The sequence below is a fragment of the Podarcis liolepis genome (assembly GCF_965112155.1).
Source record: "Podarcis liolepis genome assembly, chromosome: Z".
In the NCBI taxonomy this organism is placed as follows: Eukaryota; Metazoa; Chordata; class Lepidosauria; order Squamata; family Lacertidae; genus Podarcis; species Podarcis liolepis.
Window position 1 is genome coordinate 15,743,775 of NC_139570.1, and position 25,097 is coordinate 15,768,871.

The window sequence follows — 25,097 nt, forward strand, 5'->3', positions numbered from 1 at the left end:
TCCCTGCCCGAGCTGCTTCAGGTCGTGGCGGATGTTCTCCTGGAGACACCTAGTTTGGTTGTCCTAGGGGATTTTAATATCCATGCCGACACGACCTTACAAGGGGCCGCTCGGGACTTTGTGGAAAGCATGGCCTCCATGGGGCTGTCCCTGAATAAGTTTGGCCCAACCCATAGCCACGGACATGCCTTGGACCTGGTGCTTACCTCCATGGATGTTGGTGTTCTGACACTAAGTAAAAGCGAAAGAAAAGAAGTGCCATGGTCAGACCACTTCCTGGTGCAACTTGACTTCTCCGCGACCCTTCCCCTCTGCAGGGAGGTGGGACCGATTTGGATGGTCCGCCCCCGCCACTTAATGGATCCAAATGGTTTCCAGAGAGCGGTAGGGGATGCTTTATCCCATGTTGATGGCCTTTCAGCTGATTCCCTGGTGGCCCGCTGGAATGTGGAGTTAACCAGGGCTATTGACTGTTTGGCTCCGAAGCGCCCTCTCCGATTGCATGGAGCCCGGACAGCCCCATGGTTTTCCACGGATCTGAGGGCAATGAAACAATCGTTGAGACGGCTAGAGCGCCGGTGGCGGATGACCCATTCTGAAGCTGACCGGACACAGGTTAGAGCTCAGTGTCGAGCCTACCAAGTGGCGGTAGCGACGGCGAAGAAGGCTTTCTTCGCCGCCTCTATTGCATCTGCAGAAAACAGCAGCAGGAGACTTTTTTCAGGTGGTCCGCAATTTAGCGGAACCACCTGCTACATCGGGGCCCAGTACGGGCCACATGATCTCCTGCAATGATTTTGCAAAGTTTTTTGCAGATAAAGTCGCTCAGATTCGGGAAGAGGTAGACGCCACCGTGGGAGCAGGGCCGGGGCGGGAGAGTGCTAGAGTCCTGTCTAGTCAAATTGCGTGGGATCAATTCCAATCTGTTACCTCCGAGGATGTGGACAGGCTGCTTGGACGAGTGAAACCAACCACCTGTCTCCTTGATCCTTGCCCATCCTGGCTTATAAAAGCTAGCCGGGAAGGGCTGGGCAATGGGCTTCGTGGGGTGGTGAATGCTTCCCTCCTTGAGGGAGCCTTCCCAGACCCGCTGAAAGAGGCGGTTATTAAACCGCTTCTTAAAAAACCATCTTTAGATGCGGCCACGATGGCCAACTATCGCCCAGTCTCAAATCTTCCATTCTTGGGCAAGCTGATTGAGCGAGTGGTTGCTGAACAACTCCAGGCACGCCTGGAAGAAGCGGACCATTTGGATCCCTTCCAATCGGGATTCAGGCCTCATCATGGGACTGAATCTGCCTTGGTCGCACTGGTTGATGATCTCCGGCGGGCTAGGGACAAAGGTGAGAGCTGTTTCCTAGTTCTGCTGGATCTCTCAGCGGCGTTTGATACCATCGACCATAACATCCTTCTGGACCGTCTTGAGGGGCTGGGAGCTGGGGGCACTGTCATACAGTGGTTCCGCTCCTTCCTCCTGGGCCGTGTTCAGAAAGTGGTGGTGGGGGATGAGTGTTCAGACCCCTGGGCTCTCACTTGTGGGGTGCCTCAGGGTTCTGTCCTCTCCCCCATGTTTTTCAACATCTACATGCAGCCGCTGGGAGAGATCATCAGGGGGTTTGGGCTGGGTGTTCATCAGTATGCAGATGATACCCAGCTCTACCTTTCTTTCAAATCAGAACCAGTGAAGGCGGTGACAGTCTTGTGTGAGTGTCTGGAGGCGGTTGGAGGTTGGATGGCGGCAAACAGATTGAGATTGAATCCTGACAAGACAGAAGTACTGTTTCTGGGGGACAGGAGGCGGGCAGGTGTGGGGATTCCCTGATCCTGAATGGGGTAACCGTGCCCCTGAAGGACCAGATGCGCAGCCTGGGAGTCATTTTGGACTCACAGCTGTCCATGGAGGCACAGGTTAAATCCGTGTCCAGGGCAGCTGTGTACCAGCTCCATCTGGTACGTAGGCTGAGACCCTATCTGCCCGCGGACTGCCTCGCCAGAGTGGTGAATGCTCTGGTTATCTCCCGCTTGGACTACTGCAATGCGCTCTACGTGGGGCTACCTTTGAAGGTGACCCGGAAACTACAACTAATCCAGAATGCAGCAGCCAAACTGGTGACTGGGAACGGCCGCCGAGACCATATAACACCGGTCTTGAAAGACCTACATTGGCTCCCAGTACGTTTCCGAGCACAATTCAAAGTGTTGGTGCTGACCTTTAAAGCCCTAAACGGCCTTGGTCCAGTATACCTGAAGGAGCGTCTCCACCTCCATCGTTCTACCCGGACACTGAGGTCCAGCACCGAGGGCCTTCTGGCGGTTCCCTCACTGCGAGAAGCCAAGTTACAGGGAACCAGGCAGAGGGCCTTCTCGGTAGTGGCGCCCTCCCTGTGGAACGCCCTCCCACCAGATGTCAAAGAGAACAACAACTACCAGACTTTTAGAAGACATCTGAAGGCAGCCCTGTTTAGGGAAGCTTTTAATGTTTGATGTATCATAGTATTTTAATATTCTTTTGGAAGCCGCCCAGAGTGGCTGGGGAAACCCAGCCAGATGGGCGGGGTATAAATAATAAATTATTATTATTATTATTATTATTATTATTATTATTATTATTATTATTATTTATTATTATTAGACAGTATTGAGCTAGATGGTCTGACTCAGGGTAAGGCGGCTTCCTATGTATTTGCTGCATGTGAGCCATATACATGGGGCTACATGTTTCTATTACATGGACAGTGTTTCCATGTTGTGAATTGTGAGTGAATCCTTCTGTATTCATGAGATGAATTGTGTGCACAAATGTGTGTGTGGAGGCCACGCACTCACAAAGTCCCTTAAGTTGTGGTCTGCATAACTGATCTACATAATAGAAAGGTTTTTCCATTTGTATGTCAGTGGTGTAGGTTATTGTATTTTTAGGTGTGAATATACAGTACTCAGATGGCTGGTTACTGGTCCTCAGTTTACTGTGAGGGTTTCCCCTCACATATTGTATATTAGCTCTGCATCACAAGAAAGGTAAAATCAAGTCCTGGAATACCAACTTGTGAATGAGATAACGATTGAGTTCATGACTTCTGCCCTGTAAGGTTAAGGCCATAAGACAAAAATTATTTTTGTGATCTTGACATGACAATATGAAAACTTTGAGTGGTAGAAAGAACCAAAAGGAAAGATTATGTTCAATAAAAGGTCAAGGTTATGCTGCAATAGCATCCCCTTTTCTTTGATGAATGCAAGCTATGTTATGAAGAGTGTAATTGCCAAGTTTCTTTTCTGTAACACTGAGCAATGTAAAGCAAAATTCTTTTTATTACTTGGTCCTAGGTGATATAAAATGTCCAGACATATAAAAGTGATGTATAAAAATGTTATGGAGATGTGTATGATTCCAGTGCCAGCCTAGATGTCTGCTTAGTCTGATGTTTGTTAAAACGGACTAAAATAAGCATGTCCTTATCTGTATTCCCCCTCCCTGAAAAACCTTTAATTTAGTGTTTTTGGACATGTCTAGATTTGCATTACATCAATTTTTACTCCTACCAAAGTGTAGTTGAGAATGTTTCCTGCACTTTTATTTAAAACTTTAGGCTGCTTGCAGACAAGAGTATCACAATTAATCACTGTAACTCCTTGCAAGGGCAGAATGCTTATTCAAACTGCTGCTAACTATCCTTATTTGTGGAACAGCAAAATTTCCTTGAAAAGTTTCTGTACCTTATAGTCTAACAACAACAACAACAACAACAACAACAACAACAACAACAACAACAACAACAACAACTTTAATATTTATACCCCGCCCATCTGGCTGGGTTTCCCCAGCAACAATTTTACTATTTATACCCTGCCCATCTGGCTGGGTTTCCCCAGCCACTCTGGGTAGCTTACAGCATATATAAAACATAGTAAAACATCAAGCATTAAAAACTTACCAATACAGGGCTGCCTTCAGATATCTTCTAAAAGTTATGTAGTTTTTTATTTCCTTCACATCTGAAGGGCAGGCACCACTGCCAAGAAGGCCCTCTGCCTGGTTCCCTGTAACTTTGCTTCTCTCAGTGAGGGAACCACCAGAAGACCCTTGGAGGAGGATCTCAGTGTCTGGACTGAACTATGGGGGTAGACACGCTCCTTCAGGTATACTGGGCTGAGGTGGTGTAGGGCTTTTGTAAAGGTCAGCACCAATACTTAGAATTGTGCTTGGAGCCAGTGAAAATCCTTTAGGACCAGTGTTACATGGTCCTGGTGGCTACTCCCAGTCACCAGCCTTGTTACCACATTCTGGATTAGTTGTAGTTTCCAAGTCACTTTCAAAGGTAGCCCCATATAGAACACATTGCAGTAGTCTAAATAATCTAGGTTCTCTTTTCCTTTTTTAAAGGGGACACTTAAAAGTTATTGTCATTTTGCCCTTTAGACCTGTTATGGTGCCCAGTGTAAGAGCTAGATAAAAGAAAAGGGGAAACTCCCTGTGATCAAGAATATATAACTTTAAATCACATATTAAGATCAACCCATATATTTATAGCATTACGTGTACTGCCATTCTGATGCATTCAGTTATACTGGTGTCACAGTGAATCCACTTTAAAGGCTTTTGCAAGTTTTATGATCTCTCTCATCCAAACTCCTTGACTGAAGGTACAACTGCAAGACTCATTAACTCGTTTCTGACTGAAATGTTCACTTTACCAGTATTAATACAAGCAATTAAGCCAGAATTTCTTCTGGCAAAAACAATCACAGCAGATGGCACCTTTTCTCTCTATTAATTTTCGATTGGACATGTACTTTGGCTTGTTCAGTCATGTCACAGTCGTAACATAACAAGGATCATTCAGGCAAGTACAATGACAGCATTGTATGCATGTATGGTACTGGAAGATTTCACCAGCTTGCAGCAGACTGTATAGAAAAGTTACACTCTTCTGGTATCTCTGGGCACAGATTTCATGTATAAATTGCAGTCCTGCTAAAAAACTAAATGGTGAAAAATGAGGCTGTCTTCGCTCCCTCTTAGAAAATACTGGCCAGTAGCTTTTCCCAAATAATACTTGCTTTTAATTTTTTAGCTAAACTTGGTACTCTCTAATACATGGTGGTCCAAAATGTGGCCTGAGGTCTGCCTGTGGTCCTTGAGACCTTCTTGAGCAGCCCTTGGCAACATTTAACTACCATCTGCCCTGCAGCCCTCACACTCCCATCCTGAAGTGCTGGGTTTTGGGAAAGAAGTGTGAGGCTCTGACAGGGTCCTCCAGTCCTCCTGCCACCTTCTCAAAGTCTCGTTTGCAGTTTCCCAGCTTTGTAAATGAGCTGGGAGGACTCTATTACCTTGCCAGATCCTCGCAATCCTTCCCAAAGCCTAGCACCTCATTTACTTGCCTGTGGGAAGGCAGTGTGAGGGCTGCAAGGATGTGTGTATGCTCCCGTGCGCCAAATTTTGGCCTTGCTCTGCCTTCCCATGTGCATGACAAGGCATTGTTCTGTGTCGAAGTACTCTTGTGGCCCACTTGTTATGAAAAGGGCCACACTGCCCTAATAATATCTCTTAATAATAAGTTCCACCATCTACAGTGTGATATCTAACTCAAACACCAGCATTTAATTATAATGCACAGCTTTTGACACATACTTCATGGAGGTCAGTCTAAGTGGGATGCATTATTGGCAATATAGTTTTATTGTAAAGTATATTACTGTGTTGCTCCATAAAATAAGTTTTTAGTTAGAATGTACATTTTCTTATTTAAGAACGTTTCCCCCCCTACTATGTTTATTGCTTGTGTGCATTGAGAAGGCTGAATCTAATAAGCTGCTTTTACCATAATTTTTAATTACAGGCAGCCTGCATGCAGTTCATAAATGCCCTTGTCACTTCCCCTGAAGATCTTGATTTTAGGATACACTTGAGAAATGAATTCCTGCGCTGTGGACTAAAGAAAATATTGCCAGTAAGTTATTTGCAGAGGTACTACTAATGCACTGAATACCATGACTGCTTGCCTTATGATGATAAATCATACACAAGTTTTTCATGCTGCAACCAAGTATGACTTTAATGGTTATTTATAATTTGTAATCATAGTGAAATGGGAGCAAAATGCGACAGCATGGTTAGTTATCCTGTTCATCTAGGAATTTATCTGTTTTTAGTATATACTGTATATTGGATAAGTAAAACAGACATGGGGATTTAGGTTTTAAATCCACCTTTGCATGATAGACTTTGCTATCTGGAATTGCAGTATTTAAGGATCAACTCCCCATCTTCAAATGACCTACAAGAAGAGCAAGATAATGATAACAAAGCATTTTGCAATTATTAACTCATTATTTATCATAATTTTGCAATTATGACAGATAACAATAAACTTCCATCTTGTGTTTGCTGTTAATTGCAAGAAAAAGGTGCCGTCTGTAACTAAACAATACAAGTATATTGAGCATATCATTAGAATAATAGAACAATAGAATTGAAGAGTTGGATGGGACCCAAGGGCATCTAGTCCAACCCCCTGCAACCCCCGACAATGTTGGAATTTCAGCTAAAGCATACATGACAGATAGTCATCCAACCTCTGCTAAAAATCTCCAAGGAAGGAGAGTCCTCCCCCTCCCAAAGAATACTGTTCCTCTCTCAAACAGCACTGTCAGAAAGTTTTTCTGTTTAGTTGGAATCTCCTTCCTTTTGAAGCCATTTGTTCAGGTCCTGGCCTCCAGAGCAGGAGAAGACTAACATGGTCAATCTTCCATGTGACAACCCTTGAGATATTTTAAGATGGCTGTCATATCTCCTCTCAGTTTCTTCTTTTCCAAGCTAAACGTACCACTCAACAACTCCTAATAAGGCTTGGTTTCCAGGCACTTTATCATCTTGGTCACCCTCCTCTGTACACATTCCAGCTTGTCAATAACTTTCTTAAATTGTGGCACCAAGAACTGGATACAGTACTCCAGGTGTGTTGTGACCAAGGCAGAATAGAAAGGGACTATACTTTCCTTGTTTGGAAGACTATACTTCTTTTGATGCAGCCTAGAATAGCATTTACTTTTTTTTTGCTGCTGCATGACACTGTTGACTCATGTTAAGATTGTGGTCCACCAGGACCCCTAGATCCTTTTTACATGTATTACTGGCAAGCCAGGTGTTCCACATCTTATATTTGTGCTGCTAGTTCTTCCTGCCTAAGTGTAGAACCGTACATTTGTCCCTACTGAAATTCGTTTTGCTAGTTTTGGCCTAGTTTTCTAATACGTTAAGGTCATCTTGAATCCTGATTCTGTCTTCTGTGACATTAACTACCCCCACCCAGTTTGGTGTCATTTGCAAATTTTATGAGCATCCCCTCAGTACTTTCATCCAAGTTGTTTATTACTCCATTGAGCAACAACGGGCCCAGGACAGAACCCTGCAGTACCCCACTTGTCACTCTTTTCCAGGATGACGAGGAACCATTAGTGAGGACTCTTTGAGTTTGGTCAGTCAACCATTTACAAATCCACCTAATAGTTACTTCGTCTAGCCCACGTTTTACCAGCTTCTCCACAAGATGGGGAACTTTGTCAAAAGCCTTACAGAAATCAAGATACACTATATCCACAGCATTCCCCTGATCCATCAAACTTGTAACACTATAAGAGAGAGAGAGAGAAATGAGTTTAGTCAGGCGTGACTTGTTTTTGAGAAAAGTATCCTTTTCTAAGTGCTCACAGACAGACTGTAGAATTATGTGTTCTAGGACCTTTCCTGGTATCAGTGTCAAGCTCACTGGTCAGTAGTTAACTGTGTCTTCTTTCCCACCTTTTTGAAGATGGAGACATTTGCCCACCTCTAGTGGGGATCTCACAGTTTCTCCAGTAATTCTCAAAGATTATAGACAAAGGCTCTGAGATTCCATCCGCTAACTCCTTTAGTAGCCTTGGGTGCAGGTTATCAGGTCCTGGAGATTTGAATTCATTTAAAGTACCACCTCTTTCCCTATGTTGGGCTTTTCCTTTCTTGCATTGTTTATTCTGTCATCACCAGATTAGGCATCACTTTCCTTTTGAGTGAAGACAGAGGTAAAGTAGATGTTGAGCAGTTCTGCCTTTTCTCTGTCACCCAATAGCAGTTTTCCATGTGGAGGACTTACTACTTGCTTGCCCTCCTCTTGCTTTGAACATAGCTGAAGAAACTTTTAAAATTCTTTTTAACATCTCTTGCAAGCCTGAATTCACTCCGTGCTTTGACCTGCCTCAGCTTCTCCCTGAAAGTGTTGTACACTCTTAGTTTGTGATTTCCCCTGTCTTCTACATATTAAAGTGGTACCTCGGGTTACATACGCTTCAGGTTACAGAGTCCGCTAACCCAGAAATATTACCTCGGGTTATGAACTTTGCTTCAGGCGGTGCAGCAGCAGCAGGAGACCCCTTTAGCTAAAGTGGTGCTTCAGGGTTAAGAACAGTTTCAGGTTAAGAATGGACCTCCGGAACGAATTAAGTACTTTACCTGAGGTACCACTGTATATATGCACTTTTTATGCAGCTGCACTGGTTTCTTTAGGTGCCTCCCACTTCTTTAGGTGCGCTCCACATCTTGCCCAGTGTGGATAGGTGGACCCAGGGCTTTTTTCCAGTGGGAACTCATAGGAACTCAGTCCCGGCACCTCTCAGGTGGGCTTCAGCCCCTCTCAAGTGGGCTACATTGCCATTCTAAGAGAACAAGGGATGTGTTCATGGTGAGTTCCAGCACCTCTTTCTAGAAAAATACACTGGGTGGACCTCAAGTTGCTGTACCTTCTCTTCCAGCAAGGCAACCAGCTTGCACTTGCTGCAGGTGTAGTTTTGCATGTTCTCAGGCTGAAGACAATCATGGCACAAGTTACTGCAGCAGCCCCCTCAATGCCCATGTCTCTTGGTTCTACACACAGCATGAGACAGCATTGTGGGCTTCTCCTTCTCAAACTCCCTCTCTAAACGCCCTCACAAACGTCCCTGTTTATAACTCCTGGTCATGAGAGTTTCACCTGTTGGATTTCTTTCTGTAGTGCTCAAATTAAAAGTGCAGCAGCCCTGCCTTCCTGATGGGGCTATTGCCACCGTTCCTATGGTCCATGTTTGAACCTGCTGCCGTGCTAAGATGGTGGCATCCATAAGGTCCAATGCAAGGAAGAGAGGGTGTGTAGGGAAATCACAGAGATGAGTTTTGCCAAATGCTGAGAGGGAGGCACAGCCAGCTGGGAAGTTCTGGGCAATTTTTGTACCCTACCTCTCCACTTTTTCTTGTTTGCTTTCTTACTTGATTTAGTACTGCCTGGACATTGGGAGAGAGGCGAATGGGAAATCGGGAAGAGGAAGCTTCCCCCTCCTCATATTTTTTCCAGCCAGCTCGTCTTTGCTCCCTTGTTTCATTCTTCATGGATTAAGCGCAGATTAAAAACTCAACTCTGGAGACCCAGGGATTGCCTGGGGAAGCGGCATGGGAAGACAACCTGAGGATCCAGACTGGGGTGGGTTGGTGGTGTTGAAGACGGGGCTGTGCTTGGCACAACTTCTCTTCCTCCACCGGAAGGGTCACCACAGCATAAGGAGATGGGAAGAGGCTGGAAAGTCTTTCTCCTGGAGCCTCAAGGAGGCCACCCTCCTACTGGTTAGCATTTTAAAACATTTTACAGTATATTTAAAATACATACTATTTTTCTAAAAAATACTCTCAGAATTTTTTAAGAGGAAGAAGGTAAGACAGACATTGAAAATGATAGCTGCTAGGTCCCCTAAAAGAATCTGGTAAATAAAGAATGTGTTATTTACCAGGAACAGCTGGAGCACAGATAAAGGGAGTGAATTGTTTGCACACTGATTTACTAATGCAAAGGCACTACTGCCAGTAAGTTAAAGATATATGGTGGCACGTGGCGACCCAACTCTCTATTTTGATTTTGATGCTTCACAGAGGGCTGCATGGACAAAGTGAAGGTGAAATCTCATTGCATGAGCACTGAATATAACCCAGAATTAAGTTGATAGAATGCCATCATAGTTGCCAAGATCAATATTTGATTGTGATTCTGAATTCTAAAAAAGCTGTGATGGAGAAAAGTTTCTTGAAGCCCATATAGAAGGGAAATCACAAAATGATAAAAGAAGGCATGGTTTGTTTTGGTAATGCAAGTCTAAAGCTAATCTGGGTATAGTTTGTTAGTGGCACAGCTTATGTTCCCCAAATCATACCCTATACTTGATAGCCGTATTGGATCTATTTGTGTGAACTGAAGTTATAAGTATACTTTGACTCCTGTGCAAGCTCTTAAAATCTCCTAGAAGTTTGTAATAAAAATTCCAATATCCATTTCATCTTCCTTATGCCATGATGGTAGAACTTCTTTTCTTATTAGTCAATTTAAGTAGAATAGAAAACTATGCTCTTGTAATTTTCTATTATAAACAGCTCCTATAAACAAGTAATAAGAGTTATGACTCTTAGACCAGGATTTAAAAGATCTTAAACAGTAGCCCTCTGCACCTATGGCACACAGAAAACAGCTTTTGGAATCCTGGGTAGCTTCCAATGCAGTTTGTGATATGTTAGTCTAGGGAAATGAGAGCAAAAATCGGACTGGCTGAACACGTTTGGTTCTACTAAAGTAACACTGAATATCAACCTCAGTTGAAAAAAACATGTAACATATTCTCTGTTTAGCTTGCTGTTGTGCTAAATTTATTCCATTAGTATAAAATCAAGATATACTTTCAGTTATGTTCTTTTTTCTAAAAGCCCAGTATACAGCTGAACAACACTTATATCTAATTATTGGTTCTACGTTTTCCAAGGAAAGCTGAATTTATTTAGCTACAAAAACAAATGGGTTGCTGAAAGTGCACTTCCATAATAGTTTTAGATGGGTTGTTCAGGGCCACCCCTATACTGTATAAATAGCAGAAGTGACAATAACTTTCTTGGGTAAGTGCTCCTTGCAGCATCAGCCTTTTGCATTTTAACACGTGGCTATAATTTCCCCCAACACACTCTTATAACATCGGACACTTGGTATTTAATCAAGCAAATGCTGCAACTATAATATGGTTCAGTAGGGAGAACTGCAACTTTATCACCTGTTTTCTTAGAAACCTTAGCATTTTAAAATATTATGACCTCAATTCTCTGGAATTATTTCACTGCCAAAGAAGAATTAGATTAATTCTATTTAATGAGTCTGACTTTCCCTAAGGATTGTTTATATAGACCATAGGTTGAACTCGGGGAAAACAAAATAGTTTTGTGAGGTGATCACACCTTATTTTCTATAAATTGTGCTTGCTTAGAGAATTTTTGAAAGAAGACATAAGCCGTTACATAAATTATGGTTACTATATTCTTTCAAAACCTGTGGGTTCTAAACTGCAAGTGTTGCCTTCTGGGTGTGACATTACTCTATATTTTTTCCTAATTCTCTGTTTTAAAATAAAAGGACTCTAAACAAAATATGTAGAGTGTTCCTATCCAGGCTTCCAGCCAATCAGTCCTCTTCCTGGATACTACATTCTGTCTTTCTTTCTACCCACACTGGCTTTCCGTTTCCCTCACCCTAACCAATTAGCATTCTGTGTTCACTGAGCATGCTTAGTTCACACTAAGCCAGGGGTCAGCAACCCACGGCTCCGGAGCCACATGTGGCTCTTTTACACCTTTGCTGCAGCTCCGGGGCGGATACTAGCGAGGGGAGGAGGCGCATTGTGCGCCCCGACACTCCCCACTGTGGTGGGCGCTGTACTGGCTGTGACGTCACATGGGGGCAGTGGGTGCGTTAGTCACGCACCATCCCGATGTCACCTTCCCGCCCGCCCGCTACATTGTAAGGGGCATGTACGCTGGTCACTGCATGGAAAGGGGGCATGTACGCTGGTCACTGTTTTGAAGGGGAGTGAAGAACACACACACAAAAAAAGGTACCTTGTTAATTTAACGTTTATTTCTATGAGGAGGAGTAATTCTGAAGGGTCAAACAAAGAAATAATAAAAAAGTGACAAAGTTATTTTTATAATGACGAGTTTTGCGGCTCCCAGTTTTTTGTTCTTCGGAAACGGGTCCAAGTGTCTCTTTTTGTCTTAAAGGTTGCAGACCCCTGCACTAAGCTGTTTGGGTCTCTCCCCCAATCATCCCACCCCCAAGATATCACCACCACCACCACCATTAATTCATTTTATATACTGCCCTTTATCAAAAGATCCCAGAGCAATGTGCAACATTAACACATTTTACAGAGCACAATAATAAAAACATAATAAGAAGCAAAATAATAGATAGCATAATAATTAAGTAAGCGTAATAACACCCACCCACCCTCACACCAATTATTTAATGTCCAAAAGTTTGGACTGTTTTTGCCTGGTGCCTAAAGACATGTAATGATGGTGCCAGATTAGGCATCCCCAACATTCGGCCCTCCAGATGTTTTGAGACTCAATTCCCATCATCCCTGACCACTGGTCCTGTTAGCTAGGGATCATGGGAGTTGTAGGCCAAAACATCTGGAGGGCCACTGGTTGGAGATGCCTGTGCTAGATGAGTCCCTTTGAATCCCTTTGTGCATTCCACAAACATGGAGCCACCACAGAAAAGGTCCGTTCTTGTGTTGCCATTCTCCTAACCTCTCAGGGAAGGGGTTGCATAAAGAAGGGCCTGGGATTCTTTATGTATTCTACAAGCATTATGGTTCTCCAAGCGATTTTGGCTACATAATGGTGAGACATTCCCCCAGAAGTTTGGAATCAGAATATAAGATGTGATTGAGCTAGCACGTTTTCCTTTAGTCTTTACATTATTCTCTACTTCTGCTTATTGTTTATATAAATTATGTCGATGGGCTGTGCACTTAACTGTAATCATATCATACTGTTGTGTGACATGCATATGCTCCATTTAAATGCTCTATAAAAACTGTCTTTTCCTTTGCTTGTCTGGTTGTAGTCTCAGTTTACAATGCTACTTGTCCCATTCAAAAGAGGGAGTCAGTGTAGGTGGTATTCAACTAAGTCCTACTCAGAGTAGACTCACTAAAATTAATGAACCTAATTTAGTCATGCCCATTAAGTTCAGTGAGTCTACTCTGAGTAGGACTAGGATTAAATACCACTCCATGCTTGCTCAGGTAGTTGGGACTCTAGCAGATACCTACCTATCTCTCTCTCTCTCTATATATATATATATATAAACATTTGTTTTAAAATTAGTATAAAAGGTAAAGGACGCCTGATAGTTAAGTCCAGTTGTGAACGACTATGGGGTTGCGGCGCTCATCTCGCTTTACTGGCCGAGGGAGCCGACGTTTGTCCGCAGATAGTTTTTCCGGGTCGTGTGGCCAGCATGACTAAGCCGCTTCTGCGAAACCAGAGCAGTGCACGGAAACACCGTTTACCTTCCCACCGGAACAGTACCTATTTATCTACTTGCACTTTGATGTGCTTTCAAACTGCTAGGTTGGCAGAAGCTGGGACCAAGCAATGGGAGCTCACCCTGTCGCGGGGATTCGAACTGCCAACCTTCCAATAAGCAAGCCCTAGGCTCAGTGGTTTAGACCACAATGCCACCTGCGTCCCTTTAAAAAAATTAGTATAGGTATAACAAATTGGACGCAGGTGGTGCTCTGGGTTAAACCACAGAGCCTAGGACTTGCCGATCAGAAGGTCAGCGGTTTGAATCCCTGCGACGGGGTGAGCTCCCGTTGCTCTGTCCCTGCTTCTGCCAACCTAGCAGTTTGAAAGCACGTCAAAGTGCAAGTAGATAAACAGGTACCGCTCTGGCGGGAAGGTAAATGGCGTTTCCGTGCGCTGCTCTGGTTCGCCAGAAGCGGCTTAGTCAGGCTGGCCGCATGACCCGGAAGATGTACGCTGGCTCCCTCTTCCAATAAAGCAAGATGAGCGCCACAATCCCAGAGTCGGTCACGACTGGACCTAATGGTCAGGAGTCCCTTTACCTTTTTAACAAATTGGAACTGGAAACAAAATGGTGTATTTCAATTGAAGTTACTGTATTTTTCGCCCTATAGGACGCACTTTTTCCCCTCCAAAAATGAAGGGGAAATGTGTGTGCGTCCTATGGGGTGAATGCAGGCTTTCGCTGAAGCCTGGAGAGCGAGGGGGGTCGGTGCACACTGACCCCTCTCGCTCTCCAGGCTTCAGGAAGCTCTCCGCTAGCCGTGGGAGAGCTGCGCGAAGTCGTGCAGCTCTCCCACGGCTAGCAGAGAGCTTGCCTGCATCCAGAAGCTTGGGGTGTGCTGCGCTCAGCACGCCCCAGGCTTTGGACTTCGCGCAGCTCTCCGCTAGCTGTGGGAGAGCTGCGCAAAGTCACACAGCTCTCCAATGGCTTGCGGATAGCAGCCTGTTCTGGGGGCTGGGGTCGGGGGAAGCTCGGGCTTCCCCAGCCCCGCACCTGGGGGGGGGATATTTTTTTTATTTCCCCCCCCCCCAAAAAAAAACTAAGTGCGTCCTATGGGCCGGTGCGCCCTATGGGGCGACAAATACGGTATCATTTTTCCTGACTAACACATAAATATAAGAGAGGTAGTTAGAAAAATAACCATATTTTATTATTGAAAATTTAAAATAGTTGTTGACTGCCAGAAAAAAATGTTTATTAAAATACATCTAACTAAAGACTTGCTTTTGTTTCGTGTTTGCCAACAAAACTTGAAAATAGCACAAAATACGTTACAGCCAGGTTCCGATGGATCTTATAAGGCATATAAGGCAAAATTATTTTAAGTTGGTTTCTAGATTCATATTTTTATTAGGTTATTTGAAATTCTGTCTGCAGTCATAATTATGTCCTAACCTTTGGCATAATTTAGACTTTAATTTGAATGTGCAGTTAAGGATCCACATTTTAATGAGGGAATATAGATGTGTAAAGTGCAGGTGATAGATTAATGCAGATAATCAGTTGTTTACTCATTTAATAAAGCAGGGTGTTAGTAGGTCTGATCAATTAAGGAATGGTTCTTAGGAACAACTTTTGCACAGACAGGTTTATAGTGGAACATCCTGACTGGCAGATGTTCACCCTTAATTAAACCTTTTATTCTACAAATTCAAGTCTTCTTATTTGTATGTAGCCTTCAAGTTAATATTATTAGGTTTTTAGTGAAAATAACATTTGGAGTAAATTAAAATAGGTTTATTAATATTTTAAGTGTGTTTCAAAACTTAAGGCCTCTTAAGATTGAACTAAGTTTCTCTGCTTCATTGAAATAGTGGCCTGGATCAAATAGTAGCTGATATAGAGGGATAATTCTTCATTCAGTTCTAGGTGTTGGATAATGATCGTGAACCTTTTCATTGAGCTTAAATTCAGGATAACTCTCAGCTAAGCTTTATTTGTCAGCAGGACTATTTCAAAGTTAAGTAGATTGTGGATGGTTAGAAATCTAGAAAGAAAAAGTTAGTATTTCTGATAATGTTTCTCAGCCCCTTCATAATACATTGCAGACCAAGATCCAGCAGGCTTTCTTGTGAGTAAAAGCACCATACTGATTTCTTAAATAACATGATTATTATATACTGCTTTCTTTTTGTTTGCTATTGTTTGCATCAAAGTAATGCTTTCATTTTGCCTGCAAGAGGTTTTATTATTTATGCATAATGCATGGGAAAAGTTTGACTTTCTTTGCATCTTCTTTGCATTTATACATCTCCATATTATTACTTAAAAACAAAATAAGCTTTTAGTGTTGCATGGTTCAATGACTTACAGGTCTCTGCCTACTTGATACTTCTGGTATGAACATGGGATAGTCATCATTCCTCTATACAGTGAGTTCTGTTCTATGTGGCTAACTGTGGGCTCCACAATGCTGACATTTTTGTTGTAGGCGCCACACCTGGTCATCTTACTTCTCCTATTATCGTCTTTGAATGTCCTCACTTGTGATTATCGAATGTCTTTTGAAATCTGCGAGATAAAAGGGATCATAGTAAAAGAACGTCAAGGTGATATATTAATCCCAACAATCTCTAGTGTGGCATGCTGTAAAAGTTTGGATTTTTCTTTTTTTCTTTTAAAACAACAACAACAACTTTGATGCATGCTGTTTTTACTGTGTTACAAATTAATAATTACTCTAGTATTTAAACACAAGTAGGAACCTAGGCAAAAAAATTGTTTTATATAAAAACAGGAGTACTATGCAGAATGCAGAAAGCAAAATAGTCATACTGTGAGGTTTAAAGTTCACCAGAAGTATGTTGTAATGATACATACATTGCAATTTGTTAGAAGTATTTTAAATCAAACAAAAACTGGTAGAAATCAACTACTAAACCAGATTCATAGTATTAAGAGCCAATAATTGTTCATACTTAGCATTTAAAGGAAGGGAGGAATACAGCTCCACTGTATAGTCAAAGCTGCTTAGAACATAGTACTCTTCAGCCAGTATGCTTTATACTCAGTATGATAGATATAATGTCTGTCCTTTCATATGTCTTCATAGTCTATGAAGGCAGAGTGATTGTTCTGATGTAAGGTAATAGGATATGATCATATACATACACTCCTTAGGTGGAAGAGTTTCACCTTGTAGGACCTACAACTGGGAATGAAATACATTTCCAACAGTGCCACCCAAGGACAGATACTCGCCATAGGTAGTCTTGAGAAATGAATTTGTCACAGCCAGACCACTCTCAAAATTCAGAAATTTAAATACCATCAACACCTTTTTACATAAGGTCTGACAGTCTATAATAATAAAAAAAACTCATTGAAAGAGCTCCGTATTCTAGACAGATATGCACCATTGTAACCTCATTTGAATTAGAATTTTTCAAATTGAGACTTTGGCGTTAATGTGGACAAGCATTAATAGTGCAACATGACTACAAAATAAAGATGCCAGTCTACTGTGATTATGCAACTGAAGGTAACACTTTCACTTAGTATTTTAGTTTATGACTCTTCATGGAGAATGCATGAGCAAAACCAGTTCCTTAATGAGCACATTACATGGAATAGGCATTCATGGTTGTAGTGGCAGAGTAGGAGCAGCAATTTAAGCAGAATTCTCAATAAGCCATACTTGGGACTGTTGTGCTTGAATATATCCATGTGCTTCATTCAAATGCAGTCAGTGTTGCAAGCGATTTGTGTCATAGCTGCATGACTCCTTCAAGGTATTTTTCAGCTGCTGTACTGGATCAAGTTTTTATTTGATCTAGAAAGTTTTTGATGTTTGTATGCCTATAAAGTAAATAATAAGGTGAAAATTTATGTTACACTTTTGCTTTGTCTATGGTGTATCATGTACATGTATCAGCAACCAATAGTCCTAAGTCTGTATGTATCATACTGTGGCGAAACATATTTCTTACTTAAATATACAGAGGATGAGAAGAACATACGGTGGTTGTAAACTCAACATATGACCTTCAACTGTGTGGTTATGCTTGGTTGTACTGTAGGTATAGAACAGTTGAAAAGTATGCCATTAAGATAAGTTTTATGATAAACTATTCAATTTATTTCATGGAATAATAGGATCTAAAAGAGAAGGAGAATGAAGAACTGGATATTCAGTTGAAAGTGTTTGATGAAAACAAAGAAGAAGACTTAATTGAGTTGGCCCACCGCCTCAGTGACATCAAAGTGGAAATGGAATATCCTTTTAAAGGACTGTACAATTTTATTAGAAATGAATGCTTGCAGAAAGTAGCCTTTTGCAGTAGTGCTAGGTATTATAATCTAATTACTTGGGGCATGCATGAGGAAGTGGAGAATATGTGCTGGCATGTTATTTCAAACTGGGCATAGGCCAGTTGGCACTAATAATAAGTCAATAAGACATACGTACAATTTTTGGAACTTTCCCCTTGATTCACAGAAAGTGCACCTTATTTAAACAGATAGTTGAGAAGCTATAGACTAGGAGTAACTATTGAAGAGTATACGTTGAATGTCTGGAAATAAAGTATAAGGAGAATTAGATGCGAGAGAATTGGCCAACTAATGGAAATCAGTGTGTGAAATTTAGTATCCCCAGTATTTCTTCTTGACCCCATTGTCTCTTTAGGGTTCTCAGGTCACAATGCTGCAGTAACAGTTGTAGTCACAACTAGTGGAATTACCTTGCATGATCTAGGATAGCATTCCCCAACTGGGTGCCTACCAGATGTTTGGACCACAACTCCAGTCAGCTCTAGCCAAGATGGCTGTGCTAAGTGGAACTGATTGGAGTTGTAGTAAAATAATAATAATCCGAAGGGCATCCATTTGGGAAAGGCTGGATATTATTTATTTATTTATTTATTTCCCACCTTTTTCTCTGACAGCAGCTTGCAACTAAAATAGAAACAGCTAAAACATATTTTAAAATAATTAAAACCAATTAAACATGCACATGATTGTATTGTAAGACATAACTTTAAACATTGGAGGGAAAAGTAAGTTTAAAAGAGGCACATATTCCCTTCTCTGATGATAACCAGCTTCTGTAGTTAAACACAAGTACAGTGGTGCCTCGCAAAACAAAATTAATTCATTCTGCGAGTTTTTTCGTCTTGCGGGTTTTTTCGTCTTGCGAAGCACGGTTTCGGAAAAGTTTTGGAAAAGCTTCAAAAATCACCAGAGTCTTCAAAAACCTCAAAAAAGGCTACCACACCGCGTTCTATCAGTTGCTCCTCGAAGTCAAGTCGCAACTGTATTAATGGTTTTAAGATAAAGGAAACAAACTTGCAAGACGTTTCCGTCTTGCGAAGCAAGCCCATAGGGAAAATTGTCTTGCGAAGCAACTCAAAAAAACAAAAACCCTTTCGTTTTGCGAGTTTTCCGTCTTGCGAGGCATTCGTCTTGCGAGGTACCACTGTAGAAGAGGAGCTCAAAAAGCAAAGGTGACACTTAATTTGGCTTTTGTTTCTTGTGACCACTTTACCAAGGATTACACCTAATGCTTCTGTCATCTCCTTTCTCACAGATTTTATCCCTTTCAGCCTGTGCCGTCTTGGCTTCCTAATTTATGGTTCCCAGTCCTGCAACCCCTTCCTACTTGCCTGCCCATTTCCTTTCCAGTTTTGGAGGTTTGGCAGCCTGTCCTGTTAACTGTAGTCAAAGTATATTGGCTAGTGGAAGCAAGTAAACTTCATAAACTTTGGTTGAAAGTTGGCTTGTTTCACAAACTATAGTTAAGATTAATCACAGTTCCTCTAGATTTGGATGATACTGCAAAGCTTCTAAAGTCATTGTAACTGCACCAGATTGGAGTAGTGGGAGTGCATGGGCAGGGGAGGCTAAGTTTATGTTTATAGCAGACCAGTAGCTTAATGCTGGTAAGTGCTAAGTGTAATAATATGTCTCTGATTTCCTAACAGTGTAACTTTTCTAAAACTTTAGTTCAAAATTCAGAAAACAATTCTTACTTCCTTGGTAATAGAAATGCTTAATTTTGCTTTACGGTCAGGTTTGTCAGTCTGTGTTAATCATATAATGAAAAAGTGAGAATTTTCTTACCAGGTTTATATATTATTTATATATTTTTGGATAATTTTCAATAATTACTCAGTTTTATCTTCTTTTTTGTTGTTTTGATGACACATTTTATTACATATTATTAGTTTTGGTTGGTTGTTTTAAGACCCCACCCTGATGTCTGCATAGATAAATAATAGAAATAAATAATTTATATTCTTTATTTATAATTTAAATAAATAAAACTATGTAATATATTGTATTTGCACTGATTCTATGTTTCTAAGCACTGAAGATATTAGTGGCATAAAAATCATTACACAGAGATACTGGCTTCTCAAGGAACCCAGTAACTTATCAGAAGAGCAGCATCTCAACTAGATAGGACAGAGGGGAATCAAACAAGCATCAATCAAATCTTGATTTCAAAGAAGGCTGAAGTTTTGGAACAGTACATAGTGTTAGTTTGAATAAAGCCGTATCTTGGTTTTCGAATAGAATGCGTTCTGGAAGTCCGTTTCACTTCCAAAACATTCAGAAACGAAGGCGCTGCTTCTGACTGACTGCAGAAGCATCCTGCAGCCAGTCGGAATCCTCAGATGCCATGCTGGACATTCGGCTTCCAAGGCAAAGTTTGCAAACCGGAACACCTACTTCTGGGTTTGCGGTGTTTGAGTTCCAAGTTGGTTCATGAACTAAGCTGTTCGAAAACCAAGGTACGACTGTACTTCTATATTTAATAGTGAATTATACGCTTCATGTTTGTGAGTAGCAGAAAATCAAAATTCCATGAAGGGGAATATTAAGAATAATAATTCATTACATGAATAGTTATTTTGGGATCTAAATAGATAATTTAGGTGTGCAGAAAGGCTTGTGCGCTGCCTTGCACACAGAAGAAATTTTAAGGGCTCTTTAGGCCTAATCTTCAAGAATGCAGTGTTAATTTATGGGTGCGTTTTTCTGTAGAACAATTTTGGTATTTCCTTGACAATCCTTGTACTGATGTGAATGAGGTCTACCACCTATTGTATAACATGCTGAGAGAAACAGCATCTGAAAACTACTTCCTATCTATTTTACAACATTTTCTACTAATCAGGAATGATTATTATGTTCGGTAAGTCAGCAGTGATTTTTATGTCCAGTAAGTTAGCAATTTTTGAATTTCAGTTTAAAATTTGGTTTTCACATAGCAGAGTGTCACACTACTCGTTATTTGTATGTACAAGTGCATACAATGTACTGGACAAAAGTGAGGCTCTTTGGGAAGGGGATGAGGTATGGAAAAGCTTTATTTACGTATAGTTTACAGACCTAGAAAAATGATGTAGTTCCACAGCTCCCATGCATGGAGGATTTGTTAGGGAATTAGGACATCTGATTATTCATTCTATATTGCCATCCAGTCTTCCCTCTTGGCATGAGGAGCAGACAGGAAGGTTTGATTGGGGTCTCCCATCTCCAGTAATAGCTTCGTGTATACTTTGTGGAATTCTACCGAGCGGAGAAGTGGTAAATAGCATATTGAACCTAGATAAATCCTCTGCACGCAAAATTTTTGCACATTTGCAGGATTATACCACCATAAACAGAACAGCAACCCTTCAGTTGTTATGTATGAAAATGGACTAGCTCCCATCAGTTATTAAGTAGACTAAAATGTTTCTTCTTTATTTTTAAAAGTGCCTTGGTTATTAAAATCAATACATTTTTGTGTTTTTTTGGTGACCAGACCTCAATATTACAAGATAATAGAAGAATGCGTTTCACAGATAGTATTGCATTGTAGTGGTATGGATCCTGACTTCAAGTGTAGAGGAAGGTTGGATGTAGATTTCACTCACCTTGTAGGTATGTGAGCATCATAATGTTACACTATTTTAGTAATTATTGTTTAAGGATTCTCTCCCCCCACCCCAAGATCACCATTTATGTAGTATAGGCATGTTTCAACCAAAGTTAAGCCATTTTAAGTTCTGTTCTTCCTCTGGTAGAGAGTTGAATGTATAAGTCTTCTATTGAAAACACTATGTATAAAAAGGGGGTTAAATTTTTTTATGTGGATTATGCTCTAGATTTTTAATTAGTGGAATCTATGCCACACACAGTATTTCTATATGGAGGCCTTCTGTTCGTTCTATTATTACAAATGTTCCATGTGCATATCAAAATTCTCTTGATTCAGTGTTATTGGTTAGGTGAAACCAGAAATAGATGCACATGCATTGGAGCAGCTAGCAGTGACTACAGTGGGCTCTATTGTACCATGCTGTAGCTTTCAGTCTTCTTCCAAAATGTGTGAGCTTGCCCCCCCCCCCATGCATGTTTGACTAGTTAGCAAACTGAATAGAAAGATTCAAATATGAGTAATGATAGGCACATACAAGTTGTTAAAAGTGCTCCTGGATAAAAATGGGTATCATTCATAGAGAACAGGAATGCTTCAGTGGCTATTATGTTTTCGTTAAATGTCAGAACTTTGGATCATAAACTTTTTAGGTAGAAAAATCTCTTATAAAGCAATTTTCTGCTCAGCCGATGAGGAACTAGTACTGTCCAGTTAGCATCACATTGCTACAAAGTTGAATTTGTAGTTAAAAATATGAATTTTTTAAACTTTATTGAATCAAGAAATATTAAATTTTTGAAAATGTTTGTTGTGCTCAGAATCAGTGTTCATTCAGTATACTTCATCTGCATATTTGCCTTGTAAAGTGGATTTTGCATTGGTCTTTTTGGTTTAATTTTCTTAGATTGCTGCGTGGACAAAGCAAAAGTGGAAGAAAGTGAGCAAAAAGCTTCAGAATTTTCCAAAAAGGTAGGTACAACGAAAATTTCTGGCACTGAACACTTTTTTCTTTCTATAATCTGAGATCCCATAATTAATAGACACTTACAACCTGTTTCTTTTTAATTTTAAATTGTTTTAATAGTTTTTCATATTGTATTTCTGCATTGTTGTAATGTGCCCTGGGATCTTAAGTGGGAGATAGATATACAGTGGTACCTCAGGTTACATACGCTTCAGGTTACAGACTCCGCTAACCCAGAAATACTACCTCAGGTTAAGAACTTTGCTTCAGGATGAGAACAGAAATCGCATGGCGGTATCAAAAGGCCCCATTAGCTAAAGTGGTGCTTCACGTTAAGAACGGACCTCCGGAACGAATTAAGTACTTAACCTGAGGTACCATTGTAATTGAAATTTAGCAAATTAACCATGCCTGAAACAGGGCAAATTTGAGCTATTTATCTGAACTTCATTTATGTATTATTTATTTATTTCATTTCTATACCGCTCTACACCCAAAGATCTCAGCCAGTTCACAACATAAAAAACATAAAAAATTACAACACAAAATGCATAATACAAACAAAAATAAAGCAAAGCTAATAACCCCCTCCCACAAACACATTTAAAAGGCCATAGAATGTTTAAACAGCCAAAGGCCTAGTTTTAGAGAAATGTTTTTGCCTGGTGCCTAAAGATATGTAATGAAGGCGCCAGGCAAGCCTCCCTTGAAAACAGGGAGGCGTCACAGAAAAGGCTCATTCTTGTGTTGCCATTCTCTGGAGGAGGCACATAAAGAAGGGCCTTAGATGATGATCACAGAGTCTGAGTCAGTTCATATGAGGAGAAGTGGTCCTTGAGGTATTGAGGTCCTGGGCTGAACAACAACAGCAGCAGCAGCAGAAACAACAACAACACCCTGCCCAACTGACTGGGTTTCCCCAGCCACTTTGCGCAGCTTACAGCACATAAAAATGGTAAAACACTAGACATTTAAAATTTCCTGATACAGGGTTGCCTTCAGATGTCTTCTAGACATCTGAAGTCAGTTAGTTGTTTATTTCCTTTACAACCGATGGGAGGGCATTTCATAGAATCATAGAATCATAGAGTTGGAAGAGACCACAAGGGCCATCGAGTCCAACCCCCTGCCAAGCAGGAAACACCATCAGAGCACTCCTGACATTGCACAGGGCAGGCGCCACCACCGAGAAGGCCCTCTGCCTGGTTCCCTGCAACCTCACTTCTCACAGTGAGGGAAATGCCAGAAGGCCCTTGGAGCTGAATGATGGGGGTGGAAACGCTTCTTCAGGTATACTGGACCAAGGCCATTTAGGGCTTTAAAGGTCAACAACACCAACACTTTGAATTGTGTTGGAAACTTACTGGGAGCTAATGTAGGTCTTTAAGGACAGGTGTTATGTGGTCCTGGTGGCCACTCCCAGTCACTAGTCTAGCTGTCACATTCTGGATTAGTTGTAGTTTCCAAATAACCTTCAAGGTAGTCCCACATAGAGCACATTGCAGTAGTCCAAGTAGGAGATAACCAGAGCATGCACCACTCTGGTAGGGTCTCAGAATTGATGTGCCCCTCCATGGACAGCTGTGAGTCCAGAATGATTCCCAGACTGTGCACCTAGTCCTTCAGGGGCACAGCTATCCCATTCAGGACCAGAGAGTCCTACACACCAGCCCACCCCCTGTCCCCCCAAAACAGTACCTCTGTCTTGTCAGGATTCAACCTCAGTCCGGTAGCTGCCGTCCATCCTCTAACCACCTTCAGAAACTCACACAGGACATTCACTGCCCTCACTGGTTCTGATTTAAAAGAGAGGTAGAGCTAGGTATAATCTGCATACTGATGCAACACCCAGCCCAACCCCCCCCCCCCCCCGGTTTCTCCCTGGATGAAGTAGCCTATTTCTCCTGACTAGCGCTGACATGGTTGACTGTGATCAAAATGTAATGGACCTGGCAACAGACCCACATCACAGTTTGAATTTGTCTAATAAGCAGGTGGAAAAACTCTGTTTTTCTTGGTTAGTTTTGATCAAATGGAAGAATTCGAGCTATTCCTATGCTGAAGGGCCAGGGAGGATAGTTTTGCATTTTGAACAAAGCAGTTTTAACTTGCCTCCTATTGGCTGCCTTGCTGTGCCAACCACGTGTACTGTGTTAGCTATATGGAATCATTCCCTATAAGCCCATAGGGAGGTTGAAAGGACAGGTTCAACAGTAGTTTATTTAGGGGACTTCTTGAAAAAGAGCAGTGTAAAACCATTCATCTACTGCATTCTGATTCACTAGGTTAATATTCTATGTTGGTGGTATGTGTTTGTGGGGGTTTTTTGCAGGGAGAGGAGTGGTTAAAGTTTGCTAAGTCAATCAGTTTAACTCTCTTCTGTAGAAGTTCTACCTACAAATCTTTTAGAGATACTGCTTTTTTGGGATCAATATATTTGACTACTAGAATGTTACACATAATCTGAAAAAGGTTCATGTACTATGGCAAATTTTCTAGAGGTAATTTATCATGCTATATGCTATTTTGCCACAAACTCAGTCTTTTTATTTCTCTCTATATTTCTGGCAGCAGTCTTCTCTATTAATTCATCTTTATCTTGAATAAAGCATTTGAAAAATCTGCTGTACTAGAGAAATAAGCATATTGAAAAGGGATTAACACTTTTCAAGATACTGTGCATGTATTAGCTACCATCCAGTTCAACATGTTTTCTAAAATAAATTGATCAAATTTGATTATTATGAGTTATTGGAAACATGTGCTTCAGTATTCCTTTCAAAGTTTGTTGAGTTTTAAAGTCCTCACTTATTCATGCTGGGAATGCTTCTTCCATTGAAACAAT

General features: G+C 41.2%; 1 protein-coding gene across 9 annotated transcripts in view; it reads left to right on the forward strand.

Annotated features, from left to right (window-relative positions):
* DIAPH2 (diaphanous related formin 2) overlaps positions 1–25,097 on the forward strand; it is a 359,470-nt gene that overhangs the window by 63,194 nt on the left and 271,179 nt on the right. For all 9 annotated transcript variants that reach the window (XM_083484624.1, XM_083484625.1, XM_083484618.1 and 6 more), the window contains 5 exons: positions 5,844–5,954; positions 17,514–17,632; positions 20,440–20,556; positions 21,172–21,290; positions 22,193–22,257. In XM_083484624.1, the coding sequence (XP_083340750.1) occupies positions 5,844–5,954; positions 17,514–17,632; positions 20,440–20,556; positions 21,172–21,290; positions 22,193–22,257 (531 nt within the window). The remainder of the gene's footprint in view (positions 1–5,843; positions 5,955–17,513; positions 17,633–20,439; positions 20,557–21,171; positions 21,291–22,192; positions 22,258–25,097) is intronic.